The 22625-nt window shown below is 38.2% G+C and overlaps 1 protein-coding gene across 1 annotated transcript; it reads right to left on the reverse strand.

The window, feature by feature from the left end:
* Window positions 1-5177: 5177 nt before the first annotated feature.
* On the reverse strand, window positions 5178-18335 carry GTB1 (global transcription factor group B1). Its single transcript, XM_077363136.1, has 18 exons — window positions 18197-18335; window positions 17503-17545; window positions 17337-17414; window positions 16382-16511; window positions 16213-16300; window positions 15948-16104; window positions 15721-15856; window positions 15318-15585; window positions 14946-15182; window positions 14724-14852; window positions 14206-14592; window positions 14020-14130; window positions 13153-13923; window positions 11045-11186; window positions 9755-10929; window positions 9441-9650; window positions 6309-6780; window positions 5178-6067 (listed from the first exon to the last, which is right to left on the reverse strand). The coding sequence occupies exons 2-18, from the start codon at window positions 17534-17536 to the stop codon at window positions 5547-5549; spliced, it is 5046 nt and encodes a 1681-aa protein (XP_077219251.1). The 5' UTR covers window positions 17537-17545; window positions 18197-18335; the 3' UTR covers window positions 5178-5546.
* Between the last annotated feature and the right edge of the window lie 4290 nt (window positions 18336-22625).

The raw sequence follows: 22625 nt of genomic DNA on the forward strand, positions 1-22625 counted from the left end.
CTTGTCTTCGTAAGTGGTTATGGAGGTTTGAGTAAGAAAAGAAAGCTTTTTGTGGAGGAAAGTTATGGGTGGTAAATATGGGAGAGATGGGGTGGGAGGCTGTTGAGGAAGGTGTCTAGAGGTTGCAGCTCAAGAGTGTTGGGCTACTGACACTAGCACGATGTTTCGATTGCGTTTGGGCCTACTTTTGAATCTTTGTAAACCCTTTTCTCTCGAATAATCTTTTCTAAATTATATGCTTACTTGAACTCTGCTTGCATCAAAATCATATGATTTATTTCCGAAAGAGGAATTCCTCCAATGGTACTCACTAAGGCCTAAAAACACGAAATCTCCATGGGTTTTATATGTGCAAGGAAGGGAGAGAAACCATGAGATTTGCTTAGCAAAAGACTCCAATAAAAGGAATTAGGAAGATTCAATCTAGGGTTTCCAAGAGAAAGAACAAAATCAAACCAAGGCACATATGGATTTTGGCTAGGATACGATTTTGAACTAAAACAATGCCTTTTGGGGATGACAACCATGGAATTTGAGGAATAGAGAATAGAGGGAAGGAGAGAATTCATGGTGAACGATCCACTGAAGTTGGAACATAAGATTGAGTTGAGTTGTGCTAGAATCCATAGCTCTGTTTTTTTCTGTTTTTTTTTTCCGAATCCCCCTCGACTCTTTCAAGCAAAGAAATGATTTTCTAAAAAAAGGACTGAATATAAGTGCAGCAAGACATGCATGCACTGAATGGCCCATTCCATTTTTTTTAAATTCAACTGTTTTCCCATGCTAAGACCTCCATGGGTTTTCTATACACAAGTGAGGGAGAAAAAAACCCTAACATTTGCTTTGCACGAGACTCCAAGAATAGGAATGAGGAAGATTCAATCTAGGGGTTCCATGGAGAGAAGACAAATCATACCAAGGCACATATGGGTTTTGGCTCTGATACCATGTTAAAGTAAAAGAAAATACCTTTTGGAAATTACCACCATGTCATGGAATTTGAGGAAGAGAAGATGAGGCCACGTTTGGAAACCCACAAGATTAAGATTTGGATTTAGTTCATATTTTGAACTGGATCAGATCCTTTAGATTTCCAAATCAGCTACGACAGTGCAAAAAATTCCGATTTTGAAATCTGTTCTGCAAGACATTATTTGGAAATCAATATTTGTGGCAACTTCCTTAACCGTCGCTGCTCCGGCAGCAGCAATACATCCCTCCCTCCCTCTCTCTCTTTCTGTCTCTCTCTCTTAAAACATGATCATGAAGATGATTGATGTAGTTTGTACCTAAAACTGAAATCCAAATTAAAATACAAATGCATGAGGTATCCAAACGGGCCCCAAGAGAATAGATGGAAGGAGAGAAAATTACAAGCATTCCATTTTTATGATTTGTCCATCCTAACCTACACAACAAACATAATAAAACCAATATAAAACCACTAAAAAGTGTGCATCTCTTCAATCTTCGCAATTATTGATTAATGGACATATTATCAGATTGGCTATTTTCATATTCTAAATCTCAAATTTTGGGTCTTGTCCATGCCTCCAGTCTGTTCCTATTCTGTTTTTGGTTGTTTAAGTTTCATTAGTTTTTATCATTGGAAGTACTGTAGCCAAAATCATTTTCCTTGACCCGTGGTCGTCCTAAAATTTGCAGGTGATTCAGACATCTTATCATATTCAGGGAAGATTATTGAATGCTCATGGGATTCAGAAGAACAGTCGTGGGTATGCATGCGCATCAGGACAGACAAAGCAACACCGAATGATTTCAACACATACAGGAAGGTTTGCTCTCTCAAGTTTTTTTAATCATGTTCCTTTAGAGACAGGTGTGTAAATGCTATGGTGACTGACAAAACTGTTTCTTGGGACTAGGTAATGCGAAGCATCAAGGATAACATTACGGAGGAAGTTTTACTGAATGAGATAAACGATCGAGATTGTGTGCCTGCCTATGTATGCTGATAGGATACACAACGAAAGCAAAGCCCACGGGCACCACCAGCAACATGCTAATTCACGACGCCATACGTGAGCTTATTCTTGCACTGATAGATGTTTAAGTGGAAACAACACCGGCCAAGAAAGCCCAGCTCCACCTTTCCATTTTTCTGTCAACATAGGCTGCGCTCCAGTATGTATCTGTTATTATCAGGTAAATGGGTGGTAAAAATCTGTAAGTAGATACTACATTTAATGGCTGGGCAGTAGTAGTATGCTATGAAGGAGTGTTTCAAGACATGAATGGGGTCCTTAATTTTTTTCTTTCTCTGTTTCACCATTTAAATTCATAATATGTATATGTATTTCTTCTTGTTATGATTGCAAAATTAGGTATTGGAATGGGACACTCATCAGAGGACCAATGCGCACGTGCTTGAAAAGTTCGTATTTCGACACGCTCGCAATCTCAAATAAGAGAGAACTAACATTGCCTTCCATGCTCGGTCGCAATTTGGTTTTTTATTAGTCTTAATATTTTCAAATAATAATAGTTTGCTAGTGGGGATTTGGCAAATCCATGGAAATTATCGGCTGTTTACGCGCCACCAAGGGTACAAAGACGAACACTGTTCTAGAAGGAGTTGAAGGGTTTAATCCTGGCTGGTTGTTGCAAGAGTTGCGAACAAAATCTATGCAAAAGGATCGAAGGATTTTGTTTTGCTGGCGAGTTTTACATCGACCAGCAATCAAGCAAACATTATTCTACGTAGACCGGACGAGTATCGGTATCAAAAGAGTGCGCGGAAAGTCGCCCATTACTACCACAAAGAGCACTCCCTAGACCTACATCAGATCACTGATCAGTTATTATGGAAATGAAAGGTTTTGATAGTTGTCCTAAACCATTCAAACTAGGCCCCTTACAAAAAATTTCGAATATTTTCAAAAGATATTCATATCTTCAAAATGTTATTCCTTAAAAGTTCAATTTAAACATTAAGGGGTGGTCATACTCTTTTCAGATGATCACCAAAACGTCCAAAGCATTAGGCATCCCAAGTGTTTTCTGAGAAATGCTAAGCTTACTCGCATGAGTGAGCTTAGATTATCCAGTCTCGGACTATAGTAAATGTGGCATGCGCATATAGTGATCTGAACCGTTGATACTATCGGACGTAAAGAGGCCATACACGTGTGCATGGTCCCTTGAAAAAAACAATCTCGGCCTCAAAATCGTAAGGATGGTCTTTTTAGTCTAGAAAGAAATACTATGTATGTTACGATATCTACTACTATATGAGCCCAAGCCCTCAATCTTAAACCCTCTATTTAATCAATTATTAGCATACATATTGGTCTATTTTTTTTATTTTTTTGTTGTCATTAAGCCTCTACATGGGGCCCTCTATCTAGACCCCACTAGTATATAAATAAGGGAAATGATATATTCGCCCCTTTTTTCTTCCCAGGGCTACCCCCATGCAGTGTAAAAGAGTATTCATAAATACACTAGAGGGGTAGCCCAAAGAAGAAAAGGGGTATGTCCTAGTTTAGGCAAAATAGGACATACCCCTTAAGCCCATTATTATATATGTAGGTTTCATTGCCTTTTCAATTATTAAGTCTTAGGACCCTTATTATACAATTGATACCTTCTATCTCGGTCACGTTAATTTTTAGATGTTGGCCTCATCTTAATCTTACTAGTAGATCACTTATATAAGGTTCATTATTTTAATTTTTTTCCATTAAATCCTCTATGTAGGCCCCACTAATTTGTAACTCATTAAGGGCCCGTTTGGATACCTCATGCATTTGTATTTTGATTTGGATTTGAATTTTGGATACAAAACACATCAATCATCTTTAGAGAGAGAGAGAGAGAGAGAGAGAGAGAGAGGAGAGGGGTATCGTTGTTGCCGGAGCAACGTCGAGGAGTAGTGATGGTGACGGAAGTTGCCACAAATATTGATTTCCAAATAGTGTATCGCAGAAAAGATTTGAAAATCGGAATTTTTTGCACCGCTGTAGCTGATTTGGAAATCTAAGGATCTGATCCAGTTCAAAATATCAACTAAATCCAAATCTAATTCTTGCTGGTATCCAAACGAGGGCTAATATAAATGTGGACCCTAATAGCCATAGGACATCAGTGAGTTCAAAAATGAAGTGTTCATTTTTTATTCTTCATGTTACAAGCATTCAAGTAGGAGAAACACTCTATTAGGAAAAGGTTCTCCTTTCCATATTTGTTGAACCAAACAATTAATATATTTTCTAGAATAATGTAAAGAAAGGTTTTTCCTAAAAAGCCTTTTCTATGTGGAAAGGCCTTTCCTTCCAACCAATCAAGCTCTATAACAAAAGGCTATGCACCAGTGGGAGGGAGAGAGATTACTAGGGGATGAGAGAAATTAGCGTTACATAATTGGCATAATTTGGGCTTTAAAAGAGAGAGTCCTTTCAAAGGGGGATCGCTAGCATTCATGGTCTACAGAAAGATTATAAATTCCATTTGCAAGTCTATTACATGTTTAAAGCTTGAGAAAGGTGATTTCATGACCAGCTATTAGCATTTTTGTAGGGTTCTTAAATGATGTTTTCAGGGGTAAAACTGTAAAAGTAAAAGTGGGGGCCCTCTTGTTGAACCATCCATACCATTCATTTGTTAGGCCTTGCATACATGGGATGATGATTTTAACCCTCTGATTTTTGGAAATACAGGATAGTTGAACAAGTGGGCCCCTACTTGTACTCGTATATTTACCCTTTCTAATATGGTTATAAGAGAAAGAATATGTTAATTGAGCGTATTTCTCCTCGTAAAAATACTAGCGGCAAACGTAGAAGTTGGGTCCACATATTTGGACGATCTAAACCATTCATTTGTTGGTCCTGGACGTAGATAGTCTGTGCCTTAAAAATTCATCTCAATTCAAAGAGGGCCTTAGGTCATGTTTGGTTTGCAAAAATTAACTTTTTCCATGTGTAATCAAACAATGAAAAGCTAGGAAATTCTTGTAATTTTTCTTCCTAAGCTTTTCCAAAAATTCCCTTCAATCCAAACATGGCTAAAATTCATCTTCTACCAACTAAATAAGGCCACCAAACTCAATGAAAATAAGGAACTGATATCACACTCCCTTGCTTCAAGAGTCCTGCTTCCTCATCACTTGTTAATCAAACCGCCAAATACCCTTAGAATTTGAAGGTACAACTGTGCACATAATAGTCAGTCCTCACTTCAAGATCTAATATACAGTTCATAATTTGCGGAAGAATGAAAATTTGGATACAGCAGTAGAAAATACACATAAGAAATGACTGACTGAACCCACTTCTGTAACACAAAAGGATACTAATTCCATCAGAATGAGCCGCCATATTTTCTGCGGAAGGAAAATGTTCAAATTCATCTACTCGTACTTCATCACAACCAAAATGAGAAAGATAATAAACCTATACAAACGTAGGAAAGATGGGAGTTCATGCTCCAGCAAGGGAAAAAAAACATTCATTAGCTTAGAACATGACAGAATTACAATTTTCCTCCATTTTTTATTTTCCTTTCTTCAATCACCTAGCCAACCACTAATTCCACCCACCGCCACCACCACCAGACCACCCACCATTCCCACTATCTGGAGGGGCCGACCCAGTTCTCTTAGAACCCCAGCCCGAATTCCCAGTCTCTGGAACAGAACTCGATGCCCCAGGGTCCTTCAGTCCACCTGAATCCCAACCACCACCACTACCAGAAACCCAACCAGAGGTTCCTTTGCCGCCCCCACCACCACTACCGCTGCCACTACCAGCACCAGCACCAGCACCCCAGCCACTATCAGCATTAGCATTAGAACTACTACCCCATCCCCCAGGAAAAGCTTCTCTACCTGGCGAATTCTGCACTTTAGCACCAGGAAAACTGCCCCATCCACCGTCATCATCCTTCGGCCCAGATTCCCCCCATTTGGAAGAACCATAACCCGAATCATTTCCATCACCGCCATTGTTGTTTCCTCTGCCACGCTCCCGACCACGCCCACCATATGGCCTTGGCAGCCCACTTGGGTGCCCATCCCTCACACCACCACTCCTATAATCATTTCTCCCTATTCAGCACATAAGAAAAAGAGGAGATTAATACAAGATTCAATTCATCTCCCAGAAACTCAACACATGTAAAAGAACATATGCATCCTATTTCTGCATTGCTCCCAAGCAAAAGTAATGAAGAATGAAAGCACAGTATGGTCACAGTAGATATCTCAGCTAGAATGGTAGTATAAGATGGAATTTAACCAAGGTTAGCACTTGTGTTCAAGAACAGGAAATAGTTTCTTATTTGCTTACCAGTTCTTGAACCTGGAGTGGAAGATCTCTCCCTGTCTGAGGACCCACCACCCCAACCACTGCCAACAGATCCCCCGCCAGAGGAACCCCCAGTTGCAGGGCTTCTCATTGGTACCATTGCAGCAACTGATCGGATTGATGGCACTGAATCCCTCTGCAAATCATTAATATGTCTCTGAAAATAATGCACGAGACGGTCAATGTTATCAAAATCTTCTGACCGAAACCTGAAGCCCTTTGGATACAGGCCAATGTACTCATGATGTGGATTTGAGCTCCGTATATATGACAAAATAAAAGTTCCTGGATGATCATGAGAAATGCCAAAACAGTAAACTATCCTCGTTGGATTCTCATCTTTCTCCGTTCTTAGAAGGTCGTCAACTTCTGTCTTTGAGCCCTTCTTGAATTTGCGGTATGAAAGCATGGTCTTCAGATGGGTAACCAGTGGGTCAACATATCTGTCCATGACCTAGAGATTCAAGTACAGATAAGCATGTAAGTGCAAACAGATGCAAAAGAAGAAAAAAAGAAGGAAAAGGACAAAAAACATAAAAGAAATGCCAGTCCAAGACTTGAATTATTTCAGGACAAAAAGAAAAGAAAAAAATCAAAGAAAGAATGAAGAATGAAACTTAATATAAACCCTTCGATAAAAACTAATTGTAACAAATAAAAATAGGGGATTTCCTAGCGTCCATCGCAGAAGGCATTTCGCACATGGCCTGTTGCATCTGACAGCAGCCACACCAGCTCACTTTTCAGCAGATTTTGTCTTCATTTATGGTGTGGCTGTTGTCAGATGCAACAGGCCATGTGCGAAATTCCTTCTGCGATGGACGCTAGCAAATGTGTAAAAATAGAGACTACATAACAAGGGAATTTAGATGATTAAATATTCTCTCATGGTACCATACAAGTTGAGCTTCACAAATTGAAAGTCAAATTTGAAAATATCGTCTAAGAAAGGAAAGGCAATATAAGCAGATCAAAAATCCTCTTTAAAGACATAGTTTTAAATGTCGAGCGAAACCGACATGAAATGGCCGACATGTTTCCATTTCCATCCCGATCGAAACAAAATCTTTCGGTCAGATTTGGCTAACGTCAGTCAAGATGATCGAAACGCAACCATTTTATTATGTAAATTACAAAACTTAAATCAATATGCCGAAATTTTGACCAAAGTGCATAAAGAAGCTTGGATTTTAACATGTTTGCTTGGAAGTGCTGATTTTATGCTTTTTTCTTTGCTGGCTTCATCAATTATGGTGCACATGCATCAACTAATTGTTAATTTGGTGTATTTGCATATGGATTCATGCATGAATTTCATTTTTCAAGGATTTATGGTTTTGAAAATTAGGAAAAAGTATATTTTTGAGTCAAACCGAATCATATGAGGTTAGTTTATAATTTATTTTTATTTTTGAAATAGAACTTATAATTATATTATATGTGAGTTCATCTTGCCCGATCTACCACTTCACGGAGTCATATTTTTTCATTTTAAAAATTAAGTGTTTTATTTATTTTATTAGAAAATACCTAAAAATATGGATAAATAATATTTCAGAAAAAGACTTGTAATATTTTTCTTTATTCGGTAAAATACTTATAATTACGCACATTAGCTTCTAGTTTTTTTATATGTGAGTTATTCTAGTCCAATCAACAAAATAAAGGAGTTAGAACTTATTTTAATTAATGAATGGAGTGACATTTTGTGTTTATTTGAAGCATATGTATGTGTGGCTGTATACATTTTCAGTATAGAATGGACCTTGTTGTTCCAGGCAATTCACAACAAGCATGTCATTAGGTGTTAGATCTTGTTAAACCATCATGGATGGTTGTCCTGCATATGTAGTGTAGTTTAAAAGTGTGAATTTGTGCTTATGCTAGCGTTTCGTAGAGTTCATCTTAAAATTTTCATCATTTGCATTCATTTCCATAAACTTATGTGATTTTAGATTTCCACGAAAACCTATTACCGAAACCGACATGTTTCCATTCCAGTGATGACCGACATGCATACTGAACGCTGCACTTAAAAGTAAAAACCTTGCCCAAAGGTGCATTTGGATGTTACACCAAGTTGCAATTTGGGTGCAATTTATGCCTTTTTGAAGGGCAACATGTGTGTCTACTGTAATACAAAAAGGACCAAATCAATTTTCGGGTGTAAATTCAAACGTATACTAAGAGAATAAGAATCTTAAAATGAGAACCAAAACAAATCTTACAACGATCAATCATTGAGAAAAGATCCACAAAAATATATATAGGAAATACCACCAATTGACATTAGTTCCACAGAATACTTTCTATTCATACCATTACCTGAAAATATCTAGATGGCCTATTAATTGTGAGCTAATTTGGAAAGAAATTGTTAAATCTAAAACAAAACAAAAAGAAAATGACCATTATCATGCACGCAAACAGCTATGCAATATATGAAAACTTTAGGACCAAACTTTCCTCAAAAGAAGAGGTTTTTGGTTATTCGTGAGTTCATGAATTATGCCAGGTTTAGGACCAAAATGTTTATTCCAAATCATCAGGATCATAGGGCATTCCTCGATACTTAGGGACCTCTAAATCAATTCTGATACAAGAAAACTTCTAATTGAACTCATTAGAAAAACAAAGACCTTTAATTGATTGAATATTTTAGGTATTTTCTAACCCACCTTGTCTTTTAGTATTTAAAGAGCTGTCAAAAGGCTATTACATTTCCCAAAAAAGCTCTCACAAGCCAATTAAAGAAGAAAACAAAGTTGGGTTTGTGCAAATACCAAAATAAGGTGCTGATAACATTTCCCTAAATATATTTATTTTTTGTAATGGTAACAATAAATGTATTAGTTAGTTTCCCAAAGATAGGGATAGTCTAACAATGAGACAGAGAGTTAGCCATCATCTGAAAATTAAACAATACTTTGTCGCATTATATAAAGAGTAAACATCATAATTTCATAAGTTTCAAAGCCTTAAAAGTTGCTGGTGCAGTCAACAGTTTTTTAAATGAAAAGCAAAAAAGAAAAAAAGAAAAAAAAAAGAAAACGACAAAATCAGCCAAAAAGAGTAAACATTTCTAGAGCGTAGTGGAAAAGAATGTATACCAACCTCATCCAAATCCTCAAAAGTGTCATCCCCAATTTTTAAAGTTTTCCCAAGACGAAGCAAGCTTGTGATGTCCTTATGTTCTTTTCCACCCTCAACTATGTCTTTATGAGAGTAAACTCCATCAGACACTTTCAGAGTTAAAGTCAAAAAGGAGGGCCCCCTAGAACTAGGCCGGATAATGCTTTCACCTGCGTCCTTGTCTGACAGGAACTATTTGCACAATAGACAGAAACAAGCTTCAGGAGTATGGTAAGGAAATTGATAACCCATAATTATGAAATTAAAATGATATTTTAACACCACTAGAAACAAACCTCCATCGCTTCGTCAGCTGTGAAATTTTGAAACCGGGGATGAACAATCATCCTTGGCTTGAAATACTTCTTTGCAAGCTCCTTGTCTTTGCGAGCTTTCTCTTGCTCACTCTGTAAAGAGCTTTCTTCTTTTTGATAGTAATGATCCAGCTTTTGATCATCTCGAAACTGGTTATTCCTTAAATCCCTCTCTTTACAAGTTAGGAGCACTTGGTATCTGTTCTTTTGAATTTGTTTAATCTTGCAAGTGAGTATGGAGTCTTCGATTACCATTTCAGTAAAATTATGTTTATTTTTATCCGGAAACTCTTCCTTAGTTATCAACCCCGTCAAACCAGAAGGTTCAAGCACACACATTATACGTTGGGGTTGCACCCGACGAACCTTTGCCTGCACAATTCTTCCTTCTGCAAGGGTATCCTCGGTTTCGCCAGAAATCATATAGAACTCCTCATCCTGATCTGGTTCTCTGTGAGGGCTACGCCAATCCTGAAATCCATGTAGCAACTCCATCCTTATATCTTCAAGGGTGACCATTTTTCCAGTCTGTTTTTGACTTGGAGCATATGCAGAAATATCAAGAGATCTTAGTGTATTTGTCTGTCCCCTAACATATTCAATTGCCATCTCCTGTGCATCATCATCCATCTCATTTGCGTCCTCGCCAATAGCATTAGCATAGCAATCCTTGGCCATTTTTTTTGCCATGTCATACGACTCCGGATGGATTCTTGTATCATCCAATAAGTCAATAATATGACTACTAGTAGTTGCCAGCCCGCTACGACGGACACGAAAAAAACCAGCTGCATTGATAAACACCTTTTTTTTAAGTACTCCATTCATTGTAATCGCTTTTCGGCTGTAAACAGCTCCAGCTCGTACCAATGCTCTTTGTAAAGCAGAAGCTTTTCTGGGTCCAAGCCCTGAAACAAATTGTAATGGAGCGAAAAGCCACTCATGGCTTCCTGCCAAATTTATGTCAACACCAACTTGGTTGGTGGCATCTATCATGACTTGCTCAACCACCTCGTACTTTTCATCAGGGTTCAGAAATTTCTCCAAAGAGCTGAGCTTCCAAGACAATATCTCCCTCCCAGGTCCGCATAGAGTTGCAATCATTGCCAAAGGATTTTGAAGGTAACGGCCAAGAGCCACAGCCCGTTTAACAATGCCTGCAAACATAAAGGACTATTATTCTTTCTTTCTTTTTTTGAATTGTAAAGGAATATTATTTGTGATACAAAATCATCAAGTATTCATTAAGTAGCAAGAAAAATAGTGTCTTACCTGGATGTCCAGGTAGCTGATCAGAAGAAATGCGTGAATTTTCATAGAGACGAGGCAGAGATTCATCCCCATAAACAACACTTATCCCATCCATTTCTTGGGTTATTTCACCTGGACGCTCCTCAAACATTTTAAAAATGATCTGAGGAATTAAAACAGCAAATATAAATTACAATCTGTGGAGATTCTTTCAAAATAGTAGATTGAGGAGACCTTATTGGAATCTAGCATGCTTATAGTTTCATTCACATCAGAAAATAACCATTATTAATTTTTTATTATTACTAGTTTCCTGCTATTATTATTATAGACATACTTTAACAAGAAAAATAATAACCATTTGCATCTCCATGATAGCAGACGAAGAACCACAATGAGAAACTGGAGGTAAGAGAAGAGATATTAAAGGATACAGAAACCTTCCATAGACAGCCTTGTCAAAAAATAGCAAACATTTAGCTCAAATGCTGCATCTCAAAGTAATCTTGTATAATACAGCCAATCAATGGTGTGCAAGCATATATATGGAAATAGTTTCACATACATAGAATAAAGATACGACTCAGTTTTTTCCAAAAACTAGAGGATAAAGACAGATACAGGTATCACATACCGTGTCACATGACACTAGACATTAAGCAAAAAACTAGTAACTTAATTGGATTCAACTTAAAAAAATTATCAGTTTCAACTGTGTAAATCAGAGTGCGATCAAGTTATCTCAGAACCCGTGCAATCAAGTTTATCACATGGCCCACCAACGCCAAATATATAGAGATCGACTACTGTTTTAAGAAGGGCCTCACTACAAACCATCATGTGCATCTGGTTGGCAAGCTGACTGTTTAGAAGAACATATTAGCTCTAGGGGAACTATTAAAATATGCACAAAGTTCATCCATACATCATGTTTCTTAGTGCCCTCATTAAGGGTGCTTAAGTCCTTTCTCTACATGTATATAATACAGTGTGAACATCAGCTACAGCTTAATGAAATCAGATCTATGCACTCTCTCCCACGAGACTTGTCTCCTAGCTCCTCTTCTATTCTTTCCCATCTGAATAAGAATATCAACTAATCAAATTTACATTATAGATACATACATACATAAGTTCGGATTGCAGGGATTTAGCTTGTTTTTACTGCAATTTTCACGTTTTAGGAGCTCTGGATCCCTAAATTAGATTAGAGTGATTCCAATCATCTTCATTGATCTCTACTATCAATATCCGAATGTTTACTACCAATCGCTATAAACTTCACTCATGTTTTCCCAACTAGTTACATCAATTATTGTATTTTTTTTATGCAAATTTAAAGTAAACTATTGTTAGAAATACATAAGATAGGGATCAGGAGTCCTTGGATGTGATACTTTTCTGCATGTGCAAAATCATGTGTATATCGAAAGAATAGTCCTTGGATGTGACTCGGCATACGCAGGTGACTAAACTATGCTAAAAGATGTAGATTATTTTCTGCATGGGCAAAATCATGTGTATATCGAAAGAATACTCCCTCTGCAAAGCATTTGGCAAATTTGAGTCTTGTTGCTCAAAATTTCAATGCAATGATAATAATTGAAAAACAACCACATAAGATATTTCTAATGTTCCCTTTTGACGATTTTAGGTTAAGGTTGAAAAAGTTACGCTAAATCTGAACATTTTGCATATTCAATTGGTTTTGTAAGTATCAAATATGCTTGTGTCCGTGCATGAAAGCAAGTGCAATACACGCATCTCTATTAACCTTGTTCAAGATACCAAAAGAACAGTGGTCAACACAAATCCCAACAATAGTTAGCAAAACTTACATATTTGGAAAAAGACATCTTAAAATTCGTTTTTTTTTTTTACAACCATATAAACCCCATATGTTTCACCCCTTGTCGTTCACATTTTCAAGATACTCTTGGATTCTTTACTCTCTCTCTCTCTCTCTCTCTCTCTCTCTCTCTCTCTGGCTGAAATCATATTAAAAGAAGTAAAAACAGTATTTTTTTTGCTTTTTTTTTTGTCACCCTGCACCTTGCTAACTACAGTCCCAACAATGATCCCATTAGAATAAATTCAGTAAAAAGTTGGAAAGAATTTGGAGTGCATACCTCAAAAATATCATCCTTTAGACGTGTACAAGACAAATTTACAGCTCCCAATACAACAACATGGGGTTGGTGGTCCATCATGAACTTTAGGACCCGTTGTTGGTCATTTTTCTTCCGTTGCTGCTCGTTAACACTCTGGGAACGAACACTGATAGATCCCGTGTACAACACATCGAGCATTTCTCCTGATGAATCCAACATCACAAATGTCGTAGCTGGATTTCCAGGTCCCCAACAGCAAGCCATGACTCTTGGTGCAGCATCATCCGAATCATTGTCCTTCAGTGGATATGGTGCAACTGAGACTTTATTCCACACCTGTTTTCCGTATTCCAGAAGTAGCCAGTTCTTAGCTCTTGTTGTCAACAGGCTTCGAGCTTCCTTTTCCATTGAAGGAAGAAGAAAATCAAAGAAAGCATCTTTCAATATCAACTTGCGTTGCTCATTCCAGAGTGTAGCAAATCTACTAACACCATCACTAGTATAATAAACATTAGATTCACTTATTAATTTATTCTGAACATCATCAGGCAATTTTATAGTCACTTGAAGGTACTTTTCTTCTTCTGCTTTCTGGATGAGAAGCCATTGCGCATCTTTGAATGCAGTTAATGGCTTATCACGCAGCCACTTTACACCTGCATACTCATGAAATGAATCTATAGCTGCATTTCCATCAGGGGTAGGCTTTGTTGAAACCCTAGCATTCACCATGAAGATAGTACGAACATGTTTCCTGACACGCGGCTCACAACCGATTTCTACCGCTGCCTGGAACGAGAAAAAAATAACACGGTGTAACTCAAAACCATGATAACATTAGTATCATACATATACTGGGGAGACAAACAAGAAATAAAAGCCTACCATGTGTCTGGCACCTCTCAGCACATCTTGTGGAGTCTCAAACATTGCACATGTAAAATTCGCAGCTACTTCTTCAGGAGTTTCCTTGGCATCCTCCAATTCTTCCAAACGCTGGAATAAAGTGATGCTACATTTGTTAAATATTATTTAAAAAGAGAGTAAAATGTAAAGATAAACTATTCATACCATATTTTCTAGGCTTAGGAGCATCCCAAATTGTTCCGAGCTAAATCCAAACTTGCTGGAAACTTCCCACAGACCAGCCTTACTACAAATACTATAAAATGACTTCCTCTTTGGCCTCTTAAATTGTCCCTCTTCTACACCCACTTCACCTGGAGGGAAATGCAGATTAAACTTTGAGTCAACATCAGAAACCTCTCTCTCTGATTCAGCATCCTTAAGGAACTTAGTAATAGATTCAAAAAGCTGTTGATTCAGTTTAAGCCTTGTTTCATGATCCAGCCGTTGAGCTTCTTCTTGAGAGCGCTTATTGTAGTACAGCTGAAGAGCCTTCTTCTGCTTCTGAAGAAGCAGCCATTTTCTGTGCAGGTTCTGGATGGCCCACAGTTTCTGCAGAACAATACTTCTGGCACTTCAGCACTGCATTTTACTAGCTAGAAAACCAATAAATACACTCTACACAAAACATTCTATGCAAGATCTTGTTCTGAATTGGTTAATCCCATGAGAAACAGAATTACCTTATGCCATTTCAGTTTATGTGTTTTCTCAGCTCCATCCTCACTCTCCAGTACCACATGTTCCTCCGGGTCTTCGTCTTTCAAAAGGTTAAGGCAATCTTCCTTGCGATATGTGGCAATAAAAGGAATCTACACAGTTGAGAACAATAGCAGTATCAGACTGTCACGAGAATACATGTATGACGTCAACATACTTCAATAATGTAAAACAAAAATCCTTACGTCAAGCTTTTGGCGATGCAGCATCACCAATACTCTTCCAATTTCTTCCTTGTAAATTTTCTCCCCAAGATCCTTTTTTTCAGTTTCTTCCTTGCTCATTTTCTCACTATGATGGTCATTGCCAGTGTCATCCTTATCTTCCTTATCAGACGCTTTGAGCTGGCTAAAAATCCAGGTACTCGCATCTTGTATGCTCGTCTCGTCTGTTGGAACAGGGCCAGTAATTTCTTCATATAACTGCAGAGAAAAAAAATTTAGTTTGATGTAGTGTTCAGGGCTAAAAACATAGATAAATTACACCTGAACAGTGGAATTTGTTAATAATATTTCAGGAGAAAAGACAAAATGATAAGGGTATAAAATATATATGACCTGGATCCTTTCTGGAACATCAATCTCACGTATCCGGTCATCCTTTTCAGTCATATACTTCTCCGTAAGAATAAAAGGTTCAAATTCATCTTCGAGCCGTTTTTCTCTCCACTCACCAGAATCATCATAATTACCACCCTTTGCAAAGCCTTGCTTGCGAAGCATCAGGAGTTCATCAACATCACCGAATATGTCGTGAGCCTCCTGCAATGCAGACGACGAAACTCCAAATGCTGGCCTAGACTTCTTTTTACTCGGTTTCCTCCTCCTAGAGAAGCAAAGAATTTACCAGTGTCATACCCGAAATGAAAGAGAAGAGAGTAATAATGAGAAAGATCATTCAAGAAACACAACGGTAAGCAGAAATGAGTAACAACTGCATATTCCGCATAGAAAAGTATACCTCACAGGAGCGCCATTCTCGTCAACTTCCTCCTCATCCACAATAAAGTCTGCCATTTCATCCTCTTCGCCGATATCCACATCTTCCTCCTCCTCTGGCTGTTCTTCCTCTTCGGCGATATCCTCGAGAGGTGGCCCTAGGAACATTATAATGAATTCAACCATCCAATAAGAAATGAAAAAACTAATAATAACCACAGTCAAGAAAACGATAGCCGAGGTAACAACCTTCGTCATCACCAAATAAACTGCGCTTAAGTTTTTCCTCTGCAGTACGGCCACTCCGACTGCTTTTGTCAACTTCCTCTTCATCAGAGAACCCAGATCGCTCTTCCTGCTCAGTGTCCCTCCCAGCTTTTTTCAAACGTTTGAATTTGTTAGCCCCCTGCTCATTTTCAAGTAAGAAGTCGATATATGAGATTAACCCACCAATTTCCAACGCTAGGTTAAAATAACAAACAAGAAGATGAAATGAAAGAGCCTAAAAACTAACAAGTTTGGGCCGACGGAAGCCAGTAATGTTATTGTCCTGAAGCAACTCGTAGTCATCTTCATCGAGAACATAATTCTTCTCAGATTCTCTGAAGTGTGCAAAAACAAATGATTACTAACAAGAAAAACCGATATACGTAAACAAAAAGAAGATAAAAATCACATATTACCTTTTCCGCCTCTTTTTCTTCTTTTGTTTCTCCTCCTCCTCACTGTCCTTTTCCTCTTCCTCATCTTGTTCTTCTTCCTCTACGTCATCTACTATAAACCCATCCTTCTCATACTCATCCTGCCCCTCTTCTGCTTACCAACAGAAACCCAATAAAACAGCATAACAAAAACTGATCATCTAGACCTAGGCGAAGATAATGCAAAGCAAACAAAGAGATAACAAGATTCCCTTGTCAAAATAAGAAGACTAACAGAATTCAGAAGAGAAAAAAACAGACATAATAATACTATCAAGACCATCTCACAACACCTATAGACTGGAAATCGGAACAACAGGATTCTTCATAAAGATGAATATCAAGAGCAAATTCCGGAAATCAAAAGCAAGCAGAAGTGCTTAAAGCACAATGGCTACATTTAAGAGAAAAGAACAAAGAACCAAAAAAAAAAATAGTGGCACTCACCAAAGAAGATATCATTTAAAAACAAAATAATAAGATAATATCATCAAAATCTCCATCTTCATTACATCACAGCAATCAATCAATAAAAGAGTAAGCCAAACAACCTCCAAAACCAAATTCAATACAACACAGAAATTCTCAAAAGAAATATTTCCTAGAGAAACATAATTGCATTCACACAAAAACCAAAATAGTAGAGGAGAAACTGATAAAATAAAAGCAGTAGAAGTATTAAAAAAAACTTGGAATAAAACTTGATAGTATGCTCATAGAAAACAGAAAATGAGAAGAAACAAAGCAGCAAATCAGAAATCAGAAAATGAGAAGACAAACTGCACATGATAACCTGAAACCCTAACATCCAACAGAAACAGAAGCCATTTGAAACCCTAGAACCAGAAGAAAAAGGGAGAGGATTTTCTCAAACATGAGATGTACCCAAACCCTAAAAACCCACAGAATGACAAAAAAAAAATCCAAAAAAACAGACCTTCTTCTTCATCATCCTCATCCTCATCCCTCTCATCGACGGGCACTCGCACCTGTCTCTCTTCCTCATCAATCTCATCTGCCAAAAACAAAACAAAAATGAGAAGAAGAAAAAAAAGATAAATCTAGAAATCTAGAGAAGAATTTGAAAGGAACTCTATCATTACCTTCGTCATCTGACACAATAGCTCTTCCGCCCATTGTAGCTACCTGAATCAAGAGAAATTAGTGGAAATCATGGCCTGTCCCCGAAACGGTCATTTATTTGGGCCAAAATTTCGGAATTTCGACCATTTTGCCCGAAATTTAAATAAAATACCCTTTTCTTTGTGGTACCGGATTTCGGCCGAAATTTCGAAATTCCAGGGGTCCGAAACCGGTACCGAAACCGAAATTTTAAACCATGGTGGAAATACATATCCAATTTTGAGCAGAAACACAAAACCCAAGAGAGACAAAATCCCTCTACAAAAATACCAAAAACTTGGCATGAAAAGATAACATCAAAATCTGTTATGATAAAAAAACCCTAAATCACCCCCAAATCAAACATTCATCTGGACATGAATGAAAACCCCCAAAAGAGAGAGAAAAATCGAAACCAAGAAGAAATGGTAAGAAATAAAAATAAAGCCATGAAACTAAAAAATACGAACTCGAACCCATAAATCGAAGCCAACATTAACTCATTAAACAAAAACTTAAAAAACTCGATGGAAATAAAACAGGAACTAAAACAGAGAGAGATCTCGAAAAAATAAACGAACCCATGAAACTAAAAACCAAGAACTTGGAGCCCTAAATTGCAGCAAACATTAACTCAATCACAACAAGAAGTAAAAAAATCGAATCCATGAATACCTGGAGGAAGAAATCGTAGGTTGTAGATGGAAGATGTTACAGACGAAAACCCTAATTCGGAGATATTTCGAGCAAGAGAAAACCCTAATTCGAGTTATTTCGAGCGATAGAATAGAGGCTTATCGCTCCCAATACAACCGAATTTCAGAAATGAGGTTTGAGAATTTTATAAGGGGAGCGAGCGTGAAGTCTAGTATTTTCAAAAGAGAAATAGTATGGTGGACGCTCATGCACTGGCAGCCCCAAAATACAGTAGAGCCCACATTTTATGGATGATCTAAACCATTCATTTGTTGGGCCTTTACATCGATAGGGTGTGGGCCCACTGTATTTTGGGCCGTACGTGCATGCACGGCCCCATATAAATTCTCTTTTCAAAATGTACATTGGAGAGCACTTCATTTGATGATCCAAGCCGTTCATTTGTTGGTCCACAACGTAAAATAGGTTCACCCCGAAAATTATTTCCACAAGATGATCTATAAATATCTATAGATCAGATGGTTAAGATCATCCTATAGAGATGATTTAAGGGGGAAAACCTATTCATGTCATGGCCCAAAGGCTTGGATCATCCTATGAAGTGGGTTTTATGGTACATTTAGGAATGCCTAACTAAAGGGCGCCCCCATTGGTTCAAAGTCACAAAAGTGCATTCAATTTGTTTGAATTTTACGGTTTTTGGGGCCATTATAAAAGTACTCTCATGACTTTAGACCAATTAGGGTGTTCTTTCATCTTAATTAGGCAAGGGCACACCTTAGTATAGCGTTCCTATTATTTATTTGGGTTCAAATGTTATATATAGGGGTGGACATGGTTCCGGTTCAAACCATTTGGTTCGGTTCGGTTCCATTTCTATATGGTTCGGTTCCGGTTCAGAAATCCGAGAACCGGTGCAAATTCGGTTCGGTTCTGGGTTTGGGATCTTGGAACCGAAAACCGAACCGAGAACCGAATTGGTTTAATGTGATTTTTGCTTTGGATATTAGGGCCTGATTATTTCCCAATTTTGTAGTTCATGGTTTCATGCATTGCCAAAATTTGTGCATAACACCTGTTTGTACTTCTTCATACTTCATATAAGTTTTGCATTGCCCAAATTTGTGCATGTTACTGTTACTATTAGTGCTTGTGATTCATATATAAACAGGGTCATTGGTGAAGGTTGGGTAAACCGAGAACCGAACCGATTATATATAGTTCTGGTTCGGTTCGGTCAGTTCCACACATATATGGTTTGGTTCTAGGTCCAATTTTAGGGAACTAATTATATATGGTTCGGTTCTGGGTTTAGCCCAAAACCGAACCACCATGTCCACCCCTAGTTATATATGTGCAGGCAATTTTAGAGATTTTATATGCTATATGGTCGGATAGTCTAGTATTTTAGAAGAAGTATTGTACAGCCCACTTCATATGATGATCCAAATGATTCACTTGTTGGGCCATAACATAAATAGGTTGTGCCCCTTAAATTATACTACGAAAATAAGTGAGGGTATCTTCTAGATTTTGTAGACGTTATAGAGCATGTATAGCTATCATGAATTATTTTTTTCCTGGATTCATCCCCTTTCAAGTCTTTCCTTCTCCCACCCGTCCCCTAACCCTCTCTCACCACTTGAGAAACTAATTTATCATGCAAAAAAAAATCATGGTTGTCATGCTTGGCCTTAGTGTAACAGAAATCATATAGCAGTGGAAATTTACAATTTTAATTCAAAATAAAGAGGGAGCCGGTATACCCCATAAGGTTTGGAAACCGCTACGGTTCCTTGCATGCTAAAACACCTCTTATTTATAAAGAGTTGAAGGGTTCGAATCAATTCTGGCATGATGTAGTAACCTGTTAGTTTTGACGTTTTGAATAGCTTCATGAACGATTATTTTTGCACCATTAGCTTTTAGAACAAGAAAAAAGAGTGCATATCTTGATTAGTTCCAAATAAACTTTTGAACCTTAGTATATAGAGTATGTTGGGAAAGTTGTCTTGTTTCCCATCACCACTAGTAACCTAAAATAAATAGGTTTTCTACTGGTGATGGGAAGGCAAATCGAGAAAGGTATTGCTTTTAGGTTTTTTAGAAAACCTAGATATTTAAACTACATAACCAAAGAGTATGGTGGAGAGAGAGAGAGAGAGAGAGAGTTTCTCTCGAGGTTTTTCTCTTGGGTTTCTTCTCGGGTTACTCTGTACGATCTTGGTTGAGAGGGGAAGGAAATGGTTGCAGTTTACGGGTTTCTAGGTTCTGTTAGGGGTAAAATCGGTCTTGTCCCTCACGATCCGAACATGTGTCAAGAGATGATCCGACGATCAGTAATAGATCACATTTCCCTCTCCTTCGGTAACAAATCTCATGACTCCTTTGGCCACATCAGACGAAGTCGTTAGAGATCGGATCTCAAAATCACATGATAAAGACATTAAGCTTCGACTAGTACATACTCCGAATATGGTTCTGTTAACTTCTAGCCCAGCTGGGAAGCGACACATAACCCTTACACTAATGTAATAAGTATGATATGATCCCCTTTTAAAAGAGGACTCTCCCACTCATTTGAGGGGAAGAAAAAGTAAACACACGTAAGAATTCTCTCCGGTGCATGATCCCCATCTCCATTTTCTTCGGCCAATTTCCGATCGGTGAAAGTTACATTTTCTAGTTAGTTTACTTCTTGTTATCTTTTCTTATCTTAATTGTTGAATGCAAACATCAATTTTTGGTTTTAATAATACAAAAAATTTAGAGTTTGATCTCCAAGATCCTTCATCTCCTCATATAAGTGTGCAGGATTTGTACGGTAAATCTCTACCAACCGTTCGATCCTAGAAAACCGTTCAATCCTAGAACTGAAAATCAGCATTAACATTTTGGCACGAACCGTGGGACCCTTCATTCTCTGGAAAAATTTCACCAATGATGAAAAACTCGACCTCTAAACAAGGTGATAAATTGATGACAAGAAGCCAAGCTAATCAGGGTTCCACTAGTAATGTTCAACCTCCTTAGCCGGACAAGCATCATCCTCAAACAGAGGAATCTCCGGCCGGATCCAATCGATAGAACAATTTTCCAACCATAGTGTACAACGATCTCTCCCGACAAGTCACTGAAATCCTTCGCCAATTATCACCTTTACCGGATCTTCCAAAAGAAGCAGAACCTCCGGTTATTCGATCTCCATCATCAGTAGATATAGACGACAGTGAAGACTCTCCAGAGGATCGCCATCCCCATAGGAGACGTCATCGAGAGCATGCAGCCTCCATCTCCATCACCAGTCCGGTACAAACTAACTACACTACTGATCTGCCAGAGCGCAGTTGAAACATGCAGCGACAACATCAATTCCCTACTAGACTCTAAGATCATGCACCTACTGCCATGGATCAACAAATCGCAGCGGATCCAATAGCTCCAGAAGTGGAATTGAGCTATGATCGGATCGCCAGATTAAAAAACAAGCTTCGGGAGGTTCGACAGGAAATGAAAGCTCCTTACAACATCGATATACTTGATGAGTGGGAGAAGGAAGCGATCTCGTCGTTTACACCAGAAGTCATGTCTGCTCCGGTAGATCCAACATTTGATCTAGCTCGTTTCACATCATATGATGGAACTGATGATCCGTTGGAGTTCCTTAAAACCTACCAAAGGATAATGCATCTTCGAGGAACTTCTGATGGATTCATGTGCAAGGCTTTCTCCTCACTGTTAAATGGAAATGCCAGTACGTGGCACTCTAGCTTAAAACCTAATTCCATCAGGTCGTTTCAAGAACTAGGTAAGCAATTTGCTTCTTATTTTGCAAATAACCGACCCGGCGTAGACCGGGCAATGCTTTGATTGTGCTGAGCTAAGCAAAGGATGAGACCCTTCGGAGTTTTATGACCCGATTTAATGCTCAGGTAGTACAAATCACTAATCTTGATCTTGATATCGCAATAGCGACTTTGAAATCTGCAATCCATAATCGAGATTTGAAGCTCTCACTCCATGTTGAACCCCCTCGCACTCTCCAAGACCTTATGACAAGGGCAGATAGATTTGTCGACGTTGAAGAATCGTTGGAATTAGACAGAGGTGTCGCTCATCAAAAGCCACACGAAATACCCAAAGAGGAGAATAGGCAAACAAACAGACCAAACCGACTATCGAGGCTCGAAGATAAGGATCGAAACCAAGGACCGATTCCTTCCTTTGAAAAGTGTTACACTCCCCTCATCCCTCTCATCGACAGGCTCCGAATCTCGCACCTATCTCTCTTCCTCGTCAATCTCATCTACGAAAAACAAAAAAAAGAGAGAAAAAAAGGAGAAATATAGAGATTTAGAGAAGAATTTGAAAAGAACTCCATCATTACCTTCCTCATCCAACAAAATTGCTCTTCCGCCCATCGTAGCTACCTGAATCGAGAGAAATT

The sequence above is a fragment of the Tasmannia lanceolata genome, unplaced genomic scaffold, assembly GCF_043159265.1.
Source record: "Tasmannia lanceolata isolate RefF3 unplaced genomic scaffold, GAP_Taslan_0.1 ptg000019l, whole genome shotgun sequence".
Taxonomy (NCBI): Eukaryota; Viridiplantae; Streptophyta; class Magnoliopsida; order Canellales; family Winteraceae; genus Tasmannia; species Tasmannia lanceolata.